The 20,114-nt window shown below is 46.3% G+C and overlaps 1 protein-coding gene across 1 annotated transcript in view; it reads right to left on the bottom strand.

Moving 5' to 3' along the window:
• Nucleotides 1–15,647: 15,647 nt before the first annotated feature.
• Nucleotides 15,648–20,114, bottom strand: part of spef1 (sperm flagellar and cilia associated 1) — a 70,056-nt gene continuing 65,589 nt past the window's right edge. Inside the window, exon 7 of the mRNA XM_085970430.1 lies at nt 15,648–16,196. Coding sequence (XP_085826556.1) covers nt 16,083–16,196 — 114 coding nt within the window. The 3' untranslated portion in view covers nt 15,648–16,082. The remainder of the gene's footprint in view (nt 16,197–20,114) is intronic.

Here is a 20,114-nt window from a genome sequence, read left to right as displayed (position 1 = left end):
CACTCCCAGCAAAGTGCTTGCCCCCTTTTTGTTTTTAAGTTCTACCCATATGGCCTCATTAGAGGAACCCGCTAATATATCATCCCTCCTTACAGCAGTAATTGACTCCTTAATTAATATTGCAACACCCCCTCCCCTTTTACACCCCCCTCTGTCTCGCCTGAAGATTCTATACCCCGGAATATTGAGCTGCCAGTCCTGACCCTCCCTCAACCATGTCTCCGTGATAGCAACAATATCGTACTCCCATGTGTTCAACAACAACTTCAGTTCATCCACCTTATTTGCAAGACTCCTTGCATTAAAATAAATGCCTTCCAGCCCTGCCATATTCTCTTTTGCCTTCACATATTTGCTCTGCCTTCCCAGCTGACTTGTTTTTCCCTCTGTATTTGGCCGTAAATCACCCCCTACTATAGCTCCACTCTGTACCCCAACCCCCTGCCAAGTTAGTTTAAACCCTCCCCAGCAGTGCTAGCAAACCTCCCCGCAAGGATATTGGTTCCCCCCTGGTTCAGGTGTAAACCGTCCGACTTGTACAAGTCCCACCTTTCCCAGAAGCAGACCCAGTGATCCAGGAAACTAAAGCCCTCCCCCTTGCACCATCCCTTTAGCCACGCATTCATCTGTTCTATCTTCCTATTCCTATACTTACTAGCACGTGGCACCGGGAGTAATCCAGAGATTACAACCTTTGAGGTCCTGCTCCTTAATCCTTCACCTAGCTCCCTAAATTCTTGCTGCAGGACCTCATCCCTCTTTTTACCTATGTCGTTGGTACCAATGTGGACCACGACCACTGGCTGTTCTCCCTCCCCCTCCAGAATGCCCTGCAGCCGCTCAGTGACATCCTTGACCCTGGCACCAGGGAGGCAACAAACCATCCTGGATTCACGTCTACGGCCACAGAAACGTCTATCTGTTCCCCTTACTATAGAATCCCCTACCACTATTGCTCTCCCACTCTTTTTCCCCCCTTCCTGGGCAGCAGGAGCACCCCCAGTGCCAGGAAGTTGGCCGCTGCTGCCTTCCCCTGGTGAGTCATCCCCCTCAACAGTATCCAAAGCGGTATACTTGTTTGAAAGGGGGATGTCCGCAGGGGTTCCCTGCACTACCTGCCTGCATTTGTTGCTCCGCCTGATGGTCACCCCCTGTGCTGCCCTACCCTGAGGCGTGCACAACTCGCTAAACGTGTTATCCACGAGCCTTTCAGCATCGCGCATGCTCCAAAATTCATCCACCCGCAGCTCGAGCGCCGCAATGCGGTCTACAAGTAGCTGCAGCTGGATGCATTTCCTGCACACATGGTCATCAGGGACACTGGCAGCATCCCTGACTTCCCACATAGAGCAGGAGGAGCAGAGCACGGGTCTGAACTCTCCTGCCATGACTTACCCCTTTAATTTCTTTAAAAATTTATTCAATACCCCAGTTACAGGTATGCTCTAGGGCGCTTTATTTACCAACTATCCCCACTACACCACAGAAATTTAACACCACAGAATTCAAGCTTGTATTGAAAAAAGAGAAATACTCACCAACCAATCACCTACCTGCTCCCTGGTGACGTCACACACTGATTACTTTTTACCTCTCTCCCCGCTGCTGAGTTGGTACGCCTCGCCTCTCTCCGGTTTTTATACCGGTCTCACCACACTGCTCCCGACTGGTCTCGGGCCTCGCTGGTCGCCGGGTTTTCTCCCGAGCTCCTCCTCGCTGCTCCCACTGGTCCCGACTGGTCTCGGGCCTCGCCTCTCTCCGGTTTTTATACCGGTCTCACCACACTGCTCCCGACTGGTCTCGGGCCTCGCTGGTCGCTGGGTTTTCTCCCGAGCTCCTCCTCGATGCTCCAGCCACATACTCAATTCTACCAATCCAGACTTTTTGAGCTTACAGGAAACCAAAACCAGTCTAGAAGAACTTGAGGTTCCTTCACACTAGACAAGATGGATCTGCCGAGCTTTGCTTAATCTAAAGGTGCTTATTCCAGGACTGAAGGGGACATTAATCTGGTACTCCAGTGTAAGGGTGGTCTTCTACTTGAATGGTTCTTATACTCACTTTCCTGCAACTGTTGCAGTAGCTGAAAATTGCGTTCTGAAGGTATACCTTTGAAATCTTCCTCATTGGTCTTCTCTGGAGGCTATATGGTTGAGATCACACATCCGTTTTTTTTTGGTTTATGGGATGTGGGCGTCGCTGGCAAGGCCAGCATTTATTGCCCATCCCTTGTTGCCCTTGAGAAGGTGGTGGTGAGCCGCCTTCTTGAACCGTTGCAGTCTGTGTAGTGAAGGTGCTCCCACAGTGTTGTTAGGGAGGGAGTTCCAGGATTTTGACCCAGTGACGATGAAGGATCAGAGATATATTTCCAAGTTAGGATGCTGTGTGACTTGGAGGGGAACTTGGAGGTGGTGGTGATCCCATGCGCCTGCTGCCCTTGTCCTTCTAGGCGGTAGAGGTCGTGGGTTTGGGAGATGCTGTTGAAGAAGCCTTGGCGAGTTGCTGCAGTGCATCTTGTAGATGGTACACACTGCAGCCACGGTACGCTGGTGGTGGAGGGAGTGAATGTTTAAGGTGGTGGATGGGGTGCCAATCAAGTGGGCTGCTTTGTCCTGGCTAGTGTCGAGCTTCTTGAATATTGTTGGAACTGCACTCATCCAGGCAAGTGGAGAGTATTCCATCACACTCCTGACTTGTGCCCTGTAGATGGTGGAAAGGCTTTGGGGAGTCAGGAGGTGAGACACTCACTGCAGAATACCCAGTCTCTGACCTGCTTATGTGGCTGGTCCAGTTAAGTTTCTGGTCAATGGTGACCCCCAGGATGTTGATGGTGGGGGATTCGGCGATGGTAATGCCGTTGAATGTCAAGGGGCGGTGGTTAGAGTCTCGCTTGTTGGAGATTGTCATTGCCTGGCACTTCTGTGGCGCGAATGTTACCTGCCACTTATCAGCCTAAGCCTGAACGTCGTCCAGGTCTTGCTGCATGCGGGCATGGACTGCTTCATTATCTGTGGAGTTGTGAATGGCGCTGAACACTGTGCAGTCATCAGTGAACATCCCCATTTCTGACCTTATGTTGGAGGGAAGGTCATTGATGAAGTAGCTGAAGATGGTTGGCCCTGGTCTATAGCCTTTTACTAGAGAGGTTCTCCTGTGTTTCTCAGCCCTAGCGACATTTCAGTAGTGATGCCGAGCTAAGTGTAGGGGTCCTGGAAATAGACCTGCTCTAAATAGACTATGGATTATGCTTGAACAACTTAAAATCAAAATGTCTATCAAGTATATGCTTCAAGGCAATGGATGGGCTGAAATTACAATGAACGGAGTTAGTAATAGACAGAGTAATGCACTTACATGAAATCCTCGGTACAGTATTTAACAAAGGTGTTAAACCATTTAAAGCAACCCGTTTAAAATTCCAAAATGTTTTAATTCAATTACATATCACCACAATCCTTGTAGCAAATAGCTGGTTAGTCCATCCTCTCTCAGAGTCACTACGCAATGATCAGGTCTGTCTTCAGTTGCTGCTGTAGAGCAATTGATGGCACCGTTGACGACTCAATGCTGCCAGTTTTTCTGTGGTCGCCACTACTGTAGACTGGAAACGCTATGTTGATCTTAATTATAATTTTCTTTCTGTTTGCAAGGGTTAGGCCATGGTCGTAAGTCACAATTTCTTTTTGCTATGAAGAACTTCTGCAATCAATAAACCTACTGTAGCATCCTTTAAATGCGTTTAAGCTGCCTATCTGTTATTGTCTTTAAAAATGTCTTCATTTGGGTGTAAAAATGCTAGAACATTAAGGGAATGCTATTGACCTAAGATTTATAAGGGCACGTTTAGTTTGCACAATGTTCTGCTGCTGTGGTTCGCAAAAAAAACTTGTTCCAAGATTAGCACAACATCCACACAAGAGGAATGTCCAAATTATTATAAAGGAAGAAAAGAAAGACTTGCATTTCTATAGCGCCTTTCACGACCTCAGGACGTCCCAAAGCACTTTACAGCCAATGAAGTACTATTTGAAGTGTAGCCACTGTTGTAATGTGGGAAATGCAGCTGCCAATTGCGCACAGCAAGCTCCCGCAAACAGCAATGTGATAATGACCAGATAATCTGTTTTAGTGATGTTGATTAAGGGTTAAATATTGTCCAGGACACCAGGGATTACTCCCCTGCTCTTCTGCGAAATAGTGCCATGGGATCTTTTACATCCACCTGAGAGAGCAGTTGGTTTAACGTCTCATCCGAAAGACGGCACCTCCGACAGTGCAGCACTCCCTCAGCACTGCACTGGAGTGACAGCCTGGATTTTGTGCTCATTTCTCTGGAGTGGGACATGAACCCACGACCTTCTGACTCAGAGGTGAGAGTGTTGCCCACTGAGCCACGGCTGACACTAATTAATAAAACTAGTTTATTTACAGAAGAATATTTCCCTAAACAAGTTTTTTAGAAATTCCATCCATATGTAAAACATTTGGAATTTATATGCTTGGAGCTTCCAATGGTAAATAAAAAGTTAACTAAAAAAAAATACTAACAATGAACTATTAAGGGGTTCACAGGTTTCCTGGTGCTTATCTTTTGAAATCTCAGCCTTATTAATTTCTGACGCATGGAAACAATTCACAAAAAGGCTCAACATCTTACAAAGAGAAACAATAATTGCACGTTCATAGTTCCAGCATTAATAGCTGGGGATGGTTACAGCAGTCCCGCTAAGAATCTGGCCAGTACTAAAAACCTCTAGTGCTCCAGTTTTCCATGAAACAGGAAAGCCTTGAGCCACTGGTTTCTTGCATTCCTGTGGACAGCTGGAGACCCTGAAAACCAACCAGTTCATCAGACAAAACATTTCCTTAGGGATAGTGGTTGTGGGTCGGTAGACTACTGAACAGTGGAAACATAGTTTAGTTTACTGTATTATGCCTTGTTCTCAGTGACACCACTTCCTGTAAAGTGCTAGTCACAGATTAGGGTGGATTTAACTGTGTTTTAGAGTGAGGCATATGATCTAAACAATACATGCATTACATAGGAGAGCGGTATTATACTAGACTATTGGAGTGCCTAGCAGTGTAGGGAGTTTCTGTATCAGAGTTGATGTGGCAGCCTGCGGACCCATCACGCTGGTGCACTGACATACTATACTATGGAGTACAGGAACATAATACTCTCTCATGATCTCATACAGGCTATCCAGAGAGGAAGAATGTTTCTTAGAAGGAAGTTCTATGCCATTCTCATCTCGCTGACCTACATTGACTCCCAGACCAGCAATGCCTCAGTTTTAAAATTGTCATCCTCGTGTTCAAATCCCTCCATGGCTTCGCCCCTCCCTATCTCTGTAAGAACCTCCAGTCTTACAGTTCTCTCAGTGTTCCTTCAATTCTGGCCTCGTGTGCAACCCCCCACTCCCCTCGCCCCACCATTGGAGGCCGTGCTTTCAGCCATCTGGGCCCTACGCTCTGGAATTCCCTCCCCAAACCTCTCCGTCTTTCTATCTTCCTTTCCTCCTTTAGGACGCTGCTTAAAATCTATTTCTTTAACCAAGCTTTTGGTCACCTGTCCTAATGTTTCCTTCTTTGGTGCGGTATCAGATTTTGTCTGTTTACACTCCTGAGAAGCACCTTGGGATGTTTTTTGACATTAACGGGGCTATATAAATGCAAGTCGTTGTTGTTGTCTACTTACAAGCTACCACTCTTAGCCAAGTAATAATGTATGCTGTGTATTGAGAAAGCAAAGGAAATGACTCACCAAATTGTGGGGGGATTATAAACATATATATAAAAATGAACATTATGGGGGGGTGGGGGAATTTTAACCACCCAGGGCTGGCGGAAGAGGGGCAGGGGGGTGGGGCCATTAAAATTAAAAATTGGAAATACAACTCCAACCCCAACCCACCCACTTCCGGTTTTAATAGAGGCAGGTTGGGGGGTGGGCGATTAACTTACGCTCGAGAGGTGGATCAGTCATTTGAATATTATAATGAGGCTGCATGCCTCAAATTTTACCTGACCTTTACATTTAAGCGCTGCGGGCTGGGTTTCCCAGGGCTTGGGAAACCCGGCAGCTGAAGGGAGGCCAGAAGGGCTGGATCCAGCAGGTACGTGCCTCTCCAGCACTGTTTGTGGGTCAGGAGGAGCAGCTGTGCTTCCCCCTGGCCGCCAAGCTAGCCTACTTTCCTCCCCACAATCGGGCTCCCTTCCCCTCCCCCACCCCCCACGATCCGACCTCCCCCCAGCCACCGATCTCTCCCCTGACCTCCGATCTCTCCCTCCCTCCACTTCGCTCCCCGGCTGCGGCCTACTAGCGCAGGCTTTCCCACCTGACAGCCGGCCGGCCTTTCAATCTGGCTGGCTGTCACCCGGAATTGGACTCATTTTTTTTCAATGAGGTCCTGCCATTAAATTCGACCGGACCTCCGCGTTACCCGCATTGCCAGGTTTCATAAATATTATCGTCATTTAATTAATTCATACAAATACCGTTGTACACTATGCAGCTGTTAACAAGTGTGGTGTATGTAACCTGTTCCACCTTCAGAGAACTTAAGCCTGTTCCACCTTAAGAGATGTACTACTTTCTCTGGCTGCTGTATACGTAATACCGGTGGTGACCACCGGTATATAAGTACTGTGTAGTGATATTGTATTTAGTATAGTCCTGACCTCCAACTAGTAAAGACCTGTTGAAACTTTATTCTTGTAGTCTGTGTCAGTAATTAATCTTAATACAACTGGAACACACAGACTTAACAGTGGCGACGAGTCCGATTCTTACCCTGCGGCAGTTTATATCCACGGCGGCTTTGTCCACAGAACGGGCGTCGAAGAGAGGCATCCACCCTCATCACCCTGCTGGAAGACACGTCGTGCGGCAGGCATCGAGAACCCGGAGTCCAGAAGACATCCTGAACTCGAAGCCTCCATCAGCGGCAGTCAGCTATCTTCTTTCTACCTCGGTGGTGGGTAAGCCGGTCAGCGACGCGAGCAGAAAGTCGGCCGCGTTGGCTGTACAGACGGGGGGAGGAAGACGGAGGAATAAGGGCGGTGAGATCGATCGCGGCTGGTGATAAGGGCCGGGCCGCTTTCGGGCCAAAAAGGCGCAGCGTCTGGGGCGACTGAAGGCGCGAGAGCCGCGGTGAAGGCGAACGCAGCCGGTGCTAATAACTGGGCTGCAAGAAGGGCTGCGAGGCGCGACATCGGGGAAGCGCGAATGCCCGAGGGAGCCGCGGTGAAGCGGAGACAGCGTCGGGGGAGTTACTAACCGCTGGGAAAGGGGAGCAGCAGCGGCACGCCAAACGCCATTGCAGCCAGTGGGTGAAGACCGCCAAGCGCGGGAAAACCGCCATTTTGTAGGCGGAGGATGAAGACAAGAGCGGGAAGCCGCCATCTTGGGATAAAATTTAAAAAAAAAAAAAAAATTGCAACGATGCCTAAACATGGGAACATTAATACCTTTGATAGCGACATCGAAGATTGGGCCATGTATGTAGAACGCATACAAAATTATTGTAAAGCAAATAAAATCCCAGATGCAGAGAAAGCACTTACTTTATTGAACTTAATGGGTGCGAAGACATACGGGCAATTGAAACACCTTTTATCACCAGATGAACCGGCGGATAAGACGTTCGAGGAGATTGTTACTGTCCTGAAAAATCATCTAAACCCCACGCCGCTGATGCTAGCGGAACGATTTAAATTTTACAGCAGAAGGCAGCTGAAGGATGAAAGCAATGCTGAATATTTAATGGAATTGCGTAAGCTGGCAAAGTACTGTCAGTTTGGAAGGGACTGACAGACGCGCTAAGGGATAGATTTGTGTGTGGATTATTAAAAGAAGATACACAAAAGCGACTGCTCGAGGAGAATGAGCTGACGCTTGAGAAAGCGGTCACTATGGCAGCAGCGCACGAGGCCGCAGCGAGAGGCACGGCAGTAATGCAGCTACGGTCACCGGAACTCAGTACAAATAAATTGGGTTTGAGTACTGTAAAATGTTATCGTTGTGGAAAGACAACACACGATCAGAACCAGTGTTGGTTTAAAAACCAAGAATGCAGAACGTGTGGCAGGCTTGGCCACATAGCTAAAGTATGCCGGTCAGGAAAGAAGACCAGCAACAAAAAGTCACCGCAAGGAAAATACATAAAGGTGCACAAGGTGACAAAGACCAGTTCGAACGAACAGAAGTCAGATTCAGACGCTAGCAGTAATGAACTGGGTAGCTTAAGAGTACACAACGTTGGTAAGGATGCAGATCTCCAGACAATTTGGGTCACTCTTCAGATAGCAGGAGTCCAAGTAAAGATGGAATTGGACACTGGATTGGCATTGACGGTCATGAATAAGAAAGATTACAAAAGGTTATTCCAACATATTCCCCTACGGGATACGGAGATTATATTGAAAACATACACGGGGCAAAGAGTGTACCCCATCGGAAAGATAGAGGTAAAAGTGGTCCACAAGGGCGAAGAAAGCCAAGTAATGGACTTATATGTGCTACCTGAAGGAGGTCCACCACTACTGGGACGGGAGTGGATTAGGAAAATGAATATGGACTGGCACTCCTTAAAAGCACTAACGGTAGATTCCGGGGAAACAGATGTCAAACCTAAACGATTGTCCAAAATATTGGATGATGCTAAAGAGGTGTTCCAGCAAGGACTGGGAACACTGAAAGGAATTACGGCAAACATCAAGATTGATGAACATGCACAACCAAAATTTTTCAAAGCCAGACCGGTACCCTATGCAATACGACCTACTGTAGAAGCGGAACTGGAAGCGCTAGAACGTTCAGGTGTACTGTCTAAGGTAGATTGGAGTGAGTGGGCTACGCCCATTGTTCCCGTTATGAAACGTCCTTCGAGCAACAAGCCAGGAGAACCAGGGAAGGTTCGCATCTGTGGAGATTTCAAGATCACCGTTAATCCGATGCTTCACACGGTGCAGTATCCGCTTCCGCGGATTGAGGATATTTTTGCTTCGTTGTCTGGCGGGAAACACTTCACCAAGATAGACCTGGCGCAGGCGTACTTGCAGATGGAGGTTGAAGAAGATTCATGCCAGTACCTCACGATCAACACGCATAGAGGTTTGTACCGGTATAATAGGCTGGTTTTTGGAGTGGCATCGGCTCCGGCAATTTGGCAGAGGGCCATGGAGCAGGTATTACAGGGTATTCCAGGCACACAATGTTACCTGGACAATATTCTGATTACAGGTGATGGTGATGAAGAACACCTCGCAAACTTGGAACTGGTGCTCAACAGACTGAAAGAGTATGGACTTAGAGTTAATCGGCAGAAATGTGAGTTCTTTCAGAAGCGGATCTCGTACTGTGGTCATGTCATTGACCGGGAGGGGCTTCATAAGTCTCCTGACAAGATAGAGGCAGTTGTAAAGGCTCCCGCTCCGGATAATGTCTCTCAGTTGAGGTCGTTTCTGGGATTGATTAACTATTACCATAAGTTTCTACCGAATCTATCCACGGTACTGCACCCGCTGAACGCTCTTTTACAGAAGGGGGTACCATGGGAATGGAGCGAAAACTGTAAGAAGGCATTTTGCAAAAGCAAAGAATTGATCACCTCAGAGGAACTGTTGGCTCACTTCAACCCGACACTGCCTATTCGGTTGGCTTGTGATGCTTCTCCATATGGTATTGGGGCAGTACTCTCACACAAGTTGCCAAATGGCACGGAAAGGCCAGTCGCGTTTGCATCCAGATCATTGACCTCCGCTGAGCGCAACTATGCGCAGATCGATAGGGAGGCTCTCAGCCTTGTATGGGGAGTGAAGAAGTTTAATCATTACCTGCAGGGCCAAAAATTCACACTTCTGACAGACCATCAGCCGTTGGTATCCATTTTTAACCCTAAGAAGGGTGTTTCGGTGATGACAGCACAGCGACTCCAGAGATGGTCCCTTTTCCTAGGGGCACATCAATATCAAATAGAATTCAAAGGTACAAAGCAGCATGGCAATGCTGATGGGCTGTCGCGCCTGCCACTACCTGAAGCGGAAGAGACGACGAAAGTTGACCCTGTTGAGTTATTTCATTCGACCATCATCGAGTGTTTACCAGTCACCAATGCAAGTATTGAAAGAGAAACCAGGAATGACCCGACACTGTCCCGAGTTTACGAGGTGACAGTGAAGGGATGGCCAACACATGGTGATCCTTTGTTACCGGCATTCTCGGCAAGGCGAGACCAGCTGTCCGTCTGCCATGGTACTTTGATGTACGGGACAAGAGTGATTATTCCTCCCAAGTTACGGGAAAGAGTTCTAAAGGAACTGCATGAAGGTCATCTGGGGGGAGTTAAGATGAAAAGTCTTGCTAGGGCTTATGTATGGTGGCCGGGCATTGACCAACAGATAGAGGAGTTGACAAAAAGCTGCGCTGGGTGCCAAAAAGTGCAAAATGCACCTCCGATTGCACCGCTACACCCATGGGAATGGCCTTCAGCCCCATGGCAACGCGTACATATTGACTTTGCTGGTCCATTCATGGACTCCATGTTCCTAATTGCGGTGGACGCACATTCCAAATGGCCAGAAGTGATCAAGATGAATGCCACTACTTCAGAAAAGACAATTGCGGTGTTAAGAACAATATTCACAAGGAACGGATTGCCAGAACAGATATGTTCGGACAACGGACCACAGTTCGTGTCGGAAGAATTCCAAAAATTCTTAAAGAAGAATGGGGTGAAACATTATACCTCTGCCCCATATCATCCGGCGACAAACGGGTTGGCCGAGAGATTTGTCCAAACATTCAAAAAGGCAATAAAGGCCATGAACGATGATCAGATTCCGTTACAACACAAGGTGGACAATTTCCTCATGGCATATCGAAACGCCGCTCATGCAGTGACTAACCAAAGTCCTGCCATGATGTTTTATAACAGGAGGTTGCGGTCCAGGTTGGACTTGTTAAAACCAAATGTGCGGAGGGAAGTGGAAAACAAACAGTTCCGGCATATTAATAACAAGTCCACTCGAAGTTTCGACGTAGGACAACCAGTGTTGGCAAGGGGCTATGGAAACGAAAAATGGCAGTCCGGAACAATTCGGGCCAGACAAGGACCTCTGATGTACACAGTAGATATTGGTAACAATGTGATAAGGCGTCATGCGGATCAACTGGTAGAATCAAGAGCAAGGGTCGAACCCATGGTTGCAACAGAGACAACTGTGGAAGACGTTAATGAACCTGAAGCATCTACCTCGGCAGGGACTGTACCTGATGATGACGTCCAATACATAGGAAACCAACAAGAAGAGTCACCTCAGCAACAAGAATCAGAGACCACTGAAAGGCGTTATCCAAACCAAATCAGAAGGCCTCCTGAGAGACTGAACCTTTGAACTGTTTATACCTGAAGTTATATATGTATATATGTTATTATGTTATGTTAAATGGGGATATGACTGTTAAGCTAAAAAGGGAGGATTGTGGTGTATGTAACCTGTTCCACCTTAAGAGAACTTAAGCCTGTTCCACCTTAAGAGATGTACTACTTTCTCTGGCTGCTGTATACGTAATACCGGTGGTGACCACCGGTATATAAGTACTGTGTAGTGATATTGTATTTAGTATAGTCCTGACCTCCAACTAGTAAAGACCTGTTGAAACTTTATTCTTGTAGTCTGTGTCAGTAATTAATCTTAATACAACTGGAACACACAGACTTAACAACAAGCAGCAGCTTGAAACAGTACGTGCATTTGTTCATGTCACCTCAGTGAGTCTGATCCCAAAATCAGATTTCAAAATTGCTTAATTTGCATGGTGACATTACTATTCCTTGGTACGGTAGGCTGCACTTTAACCTCTGTGATTCCTCGCTCAGTGTTTTGCTGATGTTGGTCATGCCATAAGGAGAGGCTAGATGCTTTGCCAAAGAAAGAGCACGTAAACAGATGGGAAGGTTGTCAGTGGACACTGTTTCCAGACTCCCTGCTAGAAAGTTCAAGTGATTCACATACCCAATCCCTCAGCCAATAATGTGAGCCACAATGTGACCTAACGAGGGCTGATTTCAATTTTTTAAAATCGTATTAAAAAATTTAATTTGCACAACCCCATAATTTGACAGGGTAGATGCAGAGAGGATGTTTCCCCTCGTGGGGGAATCTAGAACTCGGGGGCATAATTTCAGAATAGGAATCGGAAATGAGGAGGAATTTCTTCTCTCAGAGGGTCGTGAATCTTTGGAATTCTCTTCCCCAGAGAGCTGTGGAGGCTGGGTCATTGAATATATTTAAGGTGGAGATAGACAGATTGTTGAAAGGTAAGGGAGTTGAGGGTTATGGGGAGCGGGCAGGGAAGTGGAGTTGAGGCCAAGATCAGATCAGCCATGATCTTATTGAATGGCGGAGCAGGCTCGAGGGTCCAAATGACCTATTCCTGCTCCTACGTCTTATGTTCTTGTGTACCATAAAAATTGGAAGATCGCTATCAAATACACATTATAAAGCCTTTCACCTCAGGACATCCCAAAGCGCTTCACACCCAATGAAGTACGTTTTGAAGTGTCACTGTTGCAATGTAGGAAACACGGCAGCCAATTTGCGCACAGCAAGTTCCCACACACAGCAATGTGATAATGACCAGATGATCTGTTTTAGTGATGTTGGTTCTTATGTAAGAATTCTATTTAAACTGAATGTAGCTTTAATGCTATTATTACGTTTTAAACTTTGCGGATGTTTGGCACTGTTTATTTGCAGGTGCTCCTGTCCAGAGCACATCTTACAGCCGATGTCCCTGTAGATTCCCCACGAGTAGCATGCAGTACAAGGCGCTGTGGGTGCTGGTTGCTTGATTGCCTGTGATCATCTGATAACAACAGAAAAAGGGAACATTCTCAAGTGTTTACTGAATCTCTGAGGTGTCGGGGCCGGCGGGGGGGGGGGGGGGGGCTGCTGTCCTGCCCTTTTTACTATCGGAAATCAAGGAGGTGCAGCAGCTATTCGGAAAAAAAAAATCCTGCAACTTCTCCTGTGACCCCTCCGGCAACTTGCAGCAAGACGACAACATTACGAAACATACCGTGACTAAGAAATTACAGTTAAATGAAAACGCCATTAATCCTGTTTCTTGGTTGACTCATCGGTTACTGCACTTTAATGCTAGTGGGAGGGTAGGACCCCCCCACCCCTCCCCCCCGCAAGATGGCCTTGCTGAGGTGATGACATTTAAACCCTCAGAGGAAGCCTAAGTGTAAAAGGCAGCTGAAACTGGGACGGGAGCTTGTCTCTCTGGTTAAAAGTCCAACAATGTCTGAAGTCACCTATCTAATTGGTGAAGGTCGCATACCACACTAGTATAAGGAAACTGCATCTGTCCCAAACTTTAATCGACATGCCCGTTCCTTCAGTGTTGGGATGAACCAAGGCATTGGCTGCCAAGGCATTGGTGGTGTCCTGGCCAATCTTTCTCCCTCAACCAACATAATAAAAACAGATTATCTGGTCATTTTCACATTGCTGTTTGTGTGAGCTTGCTGTGCGCAAATTGGCTGCCGCGTTTCCTACATTACAACAGCGACTACAACAAGAGTACTTCATTGGCTGTAAAGCGCTTTGAGACGTCTGGTGGTCATGAAAGGCGCTATATAAATGCAAGTCTTTCTTTCTTAAAGAATAGACAAGAGGGGAGTAGTGCTGTTGGGAGGCCTGCAGCTGTTGAACGTGGACGAGATGGAGTGACCAGAGCACTACCCAAGGATAAATGTATCTTCAGATCTAAAGTGGGAACACCTTAAAACACCTGTAGCCAGATTCCCTAAAGAGTCAGGTGAGAGAGAAAGCAGTCCTGCGGAAGGTACCACCCAGAGTTGCTATAAAGTTGCCTCTTACAAAACTGAAACTAAAATGTTGTACAGTATTGTCTGTTAACAAATCAATTTAAAACAAAGACGAACCTCAGCCTAGTTCCATGGCAAGTCTGGAGCTCCCGTATTATAAGATCTTTACTCTTCTCTGTAGCTGATATAACAGCCATCTATTCAGCTGCGCAACCTTCACTAAAGAATTCATGTAGTCGAGGCGAATAGCATAGATGCCTTTAAGGGGAAGCTAGATAAGTACATGAGGGAGAAAAGAATGGAAGGATATGACGTTAGGGTTAAATGAAATAAGGTGGGAGGAGGCTCTTGTGGAGAATAGTCACCGGCATAGACGAGTTGGGCCGAATGGCTTGTTTCTGTGCTGCGAATTCTATGTAACTCATAGTACTAAAGAGCGGAGCAGATTAGTCGGTATTTCTAGAGCCTAAAATGAAAATCATCAGAAGTCAGTTTTATGAACACTGGGAGAGGCTGGGATAGAACAAGTGGGCCCCACAGTTGTAATTGGTTTGTCTAACATCTGTTTCTGATCTGTGATCAGTTTGGGTATAAAAGTATCACAGGCATAGTTTAGAGTGTAACCAGTGTTTTAAGCTGCGACTGTGGCTTGTAGTGGGTTAAGGTCGGACAACATAATAGTGATGTGAATAATGATTGCTAACATGTACAACTACTAGAGTGTAACGTAGTACAGTATTGCACTTTTCCTTAGTCTCCAACCTAAACAGATGGAGGCAAGCAATCTTATAAACGTGTGCTCCTGTTGCGCAGTTTTACTCACTGGGAGCACATATCAGGAAATTGTAAGCTAGAACCAGCCTCCCCTTTGGAAGTGGCTTAATGAGTTGCAGTGAATGGTGAGACATAACGGTACCCCCTGCAATGGTGCTGAGTGTGAAAGCAATAGCTTGGCCATTGTAGGGATGCTTTATGGTGTTGGTGTGGGGTGGTGCCAACCTATGCCCCAACCCACCTCCGTGCCATCTTGCCAGGAGGCGGGTAGGCATCCTGCGCCGGGTCCCGTCTCCTTGGAGGCGGGAAGGGATTACAGCCACTTAACTACCCGTTAACAGGTAGTTAACAGGCAGAAAATAGGCTTACCACCATTTTGCCTACACAAGCGCGGGTTTCCCGAAGGCTCCGAACCCCGCCAGGGTCACCGAGGCGAGTAGTGGGTCTGCGGGTCCAAATGTGTGCTGTGGAGGTGAGTGATGGGTGCAAGTGTGGAGAAGTGAGTATCTGAGGTAAGTGCAAAGTGTTAGAAAAAGTATACTTACCTTTGTTTCTTCCTGCAGGCTTCAATCGGTGGGTATGCGGAGAGTCACGCAGCTCCGCGGTAGAGATTACAGATGGCCGTTGCATTCTCCAATGCAACAACCATCTCATTTCTGTAAAAGAAAGAGGTTTGATGAGGTCTTGAATTCAAGACCTCATCAAACTACAGAGAATGTCAGTGTTTTGACAGCTTCACAGAGCTGTCAAACGATGACAATTCATCTGTCAAAAATTTTTGACAGATGAAACGTCATACGTTGACGTTCTCTGCAACCAGCTTTCCCTTAATTGGCCTGCTAAGACTGCTGGGCGGGCTTAACAAGGCCAATCAAGGGAAATAAGCGTGGGTTGGCCAGAAGTTGATGGAGGCGGAACTGAAACCCGGCAAGTGGGAGTCCCGCCTCCAAAAGCTCCCCATTGGCAAAATCACCCCCAAAGTTACTAAACTACACTGTGTTTTCCAATAATGCTGAAAATATATAACTAGACAAAATATGATTTATTCACAAATACATATATTAAATTACACTTTTCACATGTCATGACTAGCAGCGCAGACATACAGAGAGCAGAATCTTTGTTTATGACACCCTTTTACAACAAACCACTCTAAGCACTAATAATTCATCAAGGTCCTTCAGATAAAAATAATTTGTATTTCAATTCTCTCAGAGTTCCTGAAGTAAAAACAAGGTAAATCAGATCAGTGGAATCGTGACACGGTTCAGCCTTCATTCTAAAGGGCACAATAATCGAAAAAGGCTCCAGACCCTGTGAAAAAGTGTTGGCAAGTCTTTTTTTGTTTAGCGAGGGAGAACTTTCGTCCCGGTAACAGTATGCATACAAACAAATGAAAAAAGATTTGCCAAACGTTTTTTCCCATGGAGATTTTAATGTTCCCTTTTTTTCTTTTGGTTCTTGTCAATTTGCTGTGCTCTTTGATTTATATTTCTTCAAGTGTCTTGTCAGATCATCAATTCGGAGGTCTTTCAGCTGAACCAGATGCTCAAGTCTCTGTACTTTCATCTGCAGAATCTGACAAAACAAAGAAAAAAGTTTCTGCATAATTGACAATATTTTACATCGGATATACGGCACAGAAACAGGCCACTCGGCCCAACCAGTCCATGCCGGCGTTTATGCTCCACTCGAGCCTCCTCCCGTCTTTCCTCATCTAACTCTATCAGCGTAATCCTCTACTCATTTCTCCCTCGTATGCTTATCTAGCCTCCCCTTAAATGCATCTATACTATTTGCCTCAACCACTCCCTGTGGTAGTGAGTTCCACATTCTCACCATTCTCTGGGTAAAGAAGTTTCTTCTGAATTCCCTATTTGACTTCTTATCAGCATTTCACTTCAACTTAGTGTTTTGTTATGGAACACAAACCATTACCTAAAAGGATTTAAAGGACACAGAAGCGTCCATCTCCAACAATGAGATAAAAATACTGCAAAATATCATTGTAATACGCACTCATGTTTACTGCTTTGTGCGGTGTAGTTTTTGGACACTGGTCTAGATTTTCATTCAGAAGTCGGGAAGAAGGCAGGACTACAACTTTCGGGTTGTAGGCCCGCCTCCATCGAGATGCGGCCAATCCACGCGATTTTCACTTGATTGACCTTGTTGAGCCCGCCCGGCGGGCTCAGCAGGCCAATTAAGGGCCACCCGGCAACAGGTGACATCACAGACTGAAATTTCACCTGTCAAGACGTGTTGACAGATGAAATGTCAGCGTTTCACAGCTGTTTGAAGCTGTCAAACACTGACAGTCTTACTTCTAACCTGAGTCCTTCTCCACAGACTCAGTTAGAAATCTCGCCGGCACAGAAAGCTGCAGGCTGTCACTTTTGACAGTTCGCAGCCATTCTGCATTCTGCGCCGGCTGAATGATGGACTCCCGAAGCCTAGAGGAAGGAAGGCTGTAAAGGTAAGTACAGGTAATTTAAACTTCTTTACACACTTTAGACACACCAAACACACTTACCTTTGCACTCATGCACCCATCACTCACCTGAACACCAACATCTCGACCCCTCCAAGTCCTTCAACCCGACGCCCGACTCCTCTAACTTGCCGTGGTTTGGAGCCGTCGGGAATCCCACACAACCTTCAAAATAGGGATTAGGCTAAAAACTGCCTGTTAACAGGCAGCTAATTGGCACTAATCCCTTCCCGCCTCGGGTTGGCGGGTCCCAGTGCGGGGCGGGTACCCGCCTCCTTTGAAACTTACATGGAGGCGGGTTTTGGGCGGGATGGTGTCGGGACCCCCGAATTCGGGATTTTTGCCCCCCGCACGCCTAAAAGCCCGCCTCACAGCACACTGAAAATCGACCCCTGAAAGTTTATAAAATGCTGTGAAGTAACAATACATAGTATTGACACCATTTGAGAACTAACATGATGAGATAAATCTCTGCGAGGCACAACGTTAATTGAGAATATGTTACTTGGCTGAAGCCAAATGCAACATTTGAAGTTGAACTAGGTTATATATTGGCTGAAGTCAGATTCTGATTCAGGTTTTAGACTAAACTCTGCAGAACCATAGAGGTTTACAATATAGAAAGAGGCCAATTCAGCCCAGCGTGTCTGTGCCAGCTATTCGCTAGGTGGACCTTTGATAAATTAGAGTCACAGGTGAGTTGAATTCAAGATATTTTTGTATTGTAAATGGTCACTAAATTCAGCAAAATTGGCATTTAAATGAGATGTCTGTTCAGATTACTAAATAGGGTATGTGGGCAGCAGATTCCTACCTACATCACCACAGTCTGATCGAATGTCATCAAATTTAGAACTTCTGAGTTGAAATGCAAAATATGATTTACTGAAATACCATCATGAGAAAATCATTTTCATTATAATTGATGAAGTGATGTCTGCGGACAACAGGACTGTTTTTTTGCTGATGTCACAAAGCAGCGTACATGAAAAAGGTGGAAATAATACCTGTTTTAAAAATACTTTTAGATCAAGGCTGATTAGAAACTGACTCCAGTTTTCAGTCGAGTATTAGAAAGCATCTTACTTTTATATAATGCTCCTCAGAGCTCTTCACAATGAGCAGAGGTGGACACAGAGCAGGAAGTGAAGGAGTTATGGAGCGGGGGGAGGGGGGCGAGGAGACCAAGGGGTGGAAATTTATTTTAGCCCGATTTAAGCCGGCAACAGCTTTTGGAACGGCTGTGGAGCCAGGAAGAGCTGGAGTATTGTTTTTCCCAAAATGTACCTTTTTGGCGGCGATTTGCAGGCTGCATGTAGACCTGGTTATCCTGATTGCAGCTGGCTGCACTCAGGGCAGTCCACTGTCAGGAGGTGAGCCTCAAACAGGCGTTAGGCCTCTGTTTGCATATACCCAGGGATAAACAGCCGTTTCAGGCGCGGACCCCAGACTCCTATACTGGAACCGTTACCAATATGGCAGGTGCCTGCACGCCACCCGCTATATTGGATGCTTAGGTACCTGTTTTATGCCTGTAAAATGAGCGCGGCATCAACGAACTCCTAGGCCCAAAGGTTTAGGTTTTGGAGGCTTTTGAATTGGAGAGAAGTAGCAAGGCAAAGTGGTTTTCTAGGAGAATTTCAGAGGGTCAGGGTATGATGGCTGAAATAACAACAGAAAATGCTGGAAAAAACTCAGCAGGCCAGGCAACATCCGTGGAGAGAAATTAGAGTCAACGTTTTGGGTCAAAACCCTTTATCAAGACTAAAGAGGCACAGGGAATGAAATAGATTAAGAGGCCAGGCTGAGAGACAACAAAAAGAGAAGAGACATTAAGAGGTATTCAAAACGAGACGAGATGGTGATAGGACTAGTGGAGACAAAAGACGGCTCTAGATTAGGTGTGAAATGCGCCGGCAGAATGGGAGACAGCTGCCATGTGGGAGAGAGAAAAAAAAGGAAGGGGGGGGAGGTAAACCCCCCCCCCACCGATGGCTGAAAGATTAGCTTCAAATAGTGGAACAGGGGGGGAGGGCGACCAGTAATATTCTGGAATTAGACGAATTGAGGGTATGAACTAAGATGTATGCTTGGACAAAAAGTAGCTAAAAAGAGAGGGGTGAGGTTGTGGGTAGCAGAGCAGGTGAAATAGGCACATGTGGTACAAGACTGTTTTGGCAATGAACCAGAAGCGGCAAAGAAAGCTGAGCTAATGGTCAAAACAGAACACCGAGCTTGCACACCACCAGCTCAGCCGGAGCAAGAGTTAAGCAGATTGATGGAGTCGGTACCCGAGGCAGGTTATGTTGTGCAGGTTACACTTCATTAGAATTATGTTGGCAATGAATACACTGGCGCATGGTCCGCAGTGCAAATGCAGTTTAACACCAGGTAAAATTTGCCGCACATTTTGCCTGTCGAAAGTGATGATGCAGCATTTTTGTTTTAGTGGAAGAGGCAGAGTTGGGATTGTTGAGGGGCTAGAGGTGGAAACCACATAATTCACAGGGATCTAAGGTAAAGCAACAACATGTCTAGGCAGCCAGGCTGAATGATTCAGAAGTGCCCGCCCATGTAATTCACACATCGGTTAAAGCTTCGATTCATACTCAAGCATTCAATTATGTATCACTGTGGTCACTGTGCAATCACAGGTATTAATTTAAACTGGTGAAACCTCAGCTCAAGATGATACTAGTAACAAAAAAAAATACATTCACCGTTTTGCTGCTACGCCTAACTCCCCTACAAGTGGCTGTTCCTGTGTAACATCAGACTAGTGAGGGGGCAGGTTAATCCTCCCAGAACCACTTCTGACCATACAGCTCTTAGTATGGTACTGTATTCAATTTGTTGTGAACCTACCGTTGAATATTGCTTTTGTCTGTTAATTACAGGCTGTCTTTGCTTAAAATTCGTGGCCAATTTAATCCATTAAAAAGAATAAATGAGATTATAGGTTAATGCTGTCTGAAACAACGATTCTTCAAATATAGGGATGTGTC

This window comes from Somniosus microcephalus, chromosome 29, assembly GCF_052327205.1.
Source record: "Somniosus microcephalus isolate GS21.2 chromosome 29, FLI_Smic_1.0, whole genome shotgun sequence".
NCBI lineage: Eukaryota > Metazoa > Chordata > Chondrichthyes > Squaliformes > Somniosidae > Somniosus > Somniosus microcephalus.
Note: the sequence above shows the minus strand (reverse complement) of the source record. Positions and strands in the feature narration are given on the sequence as shown.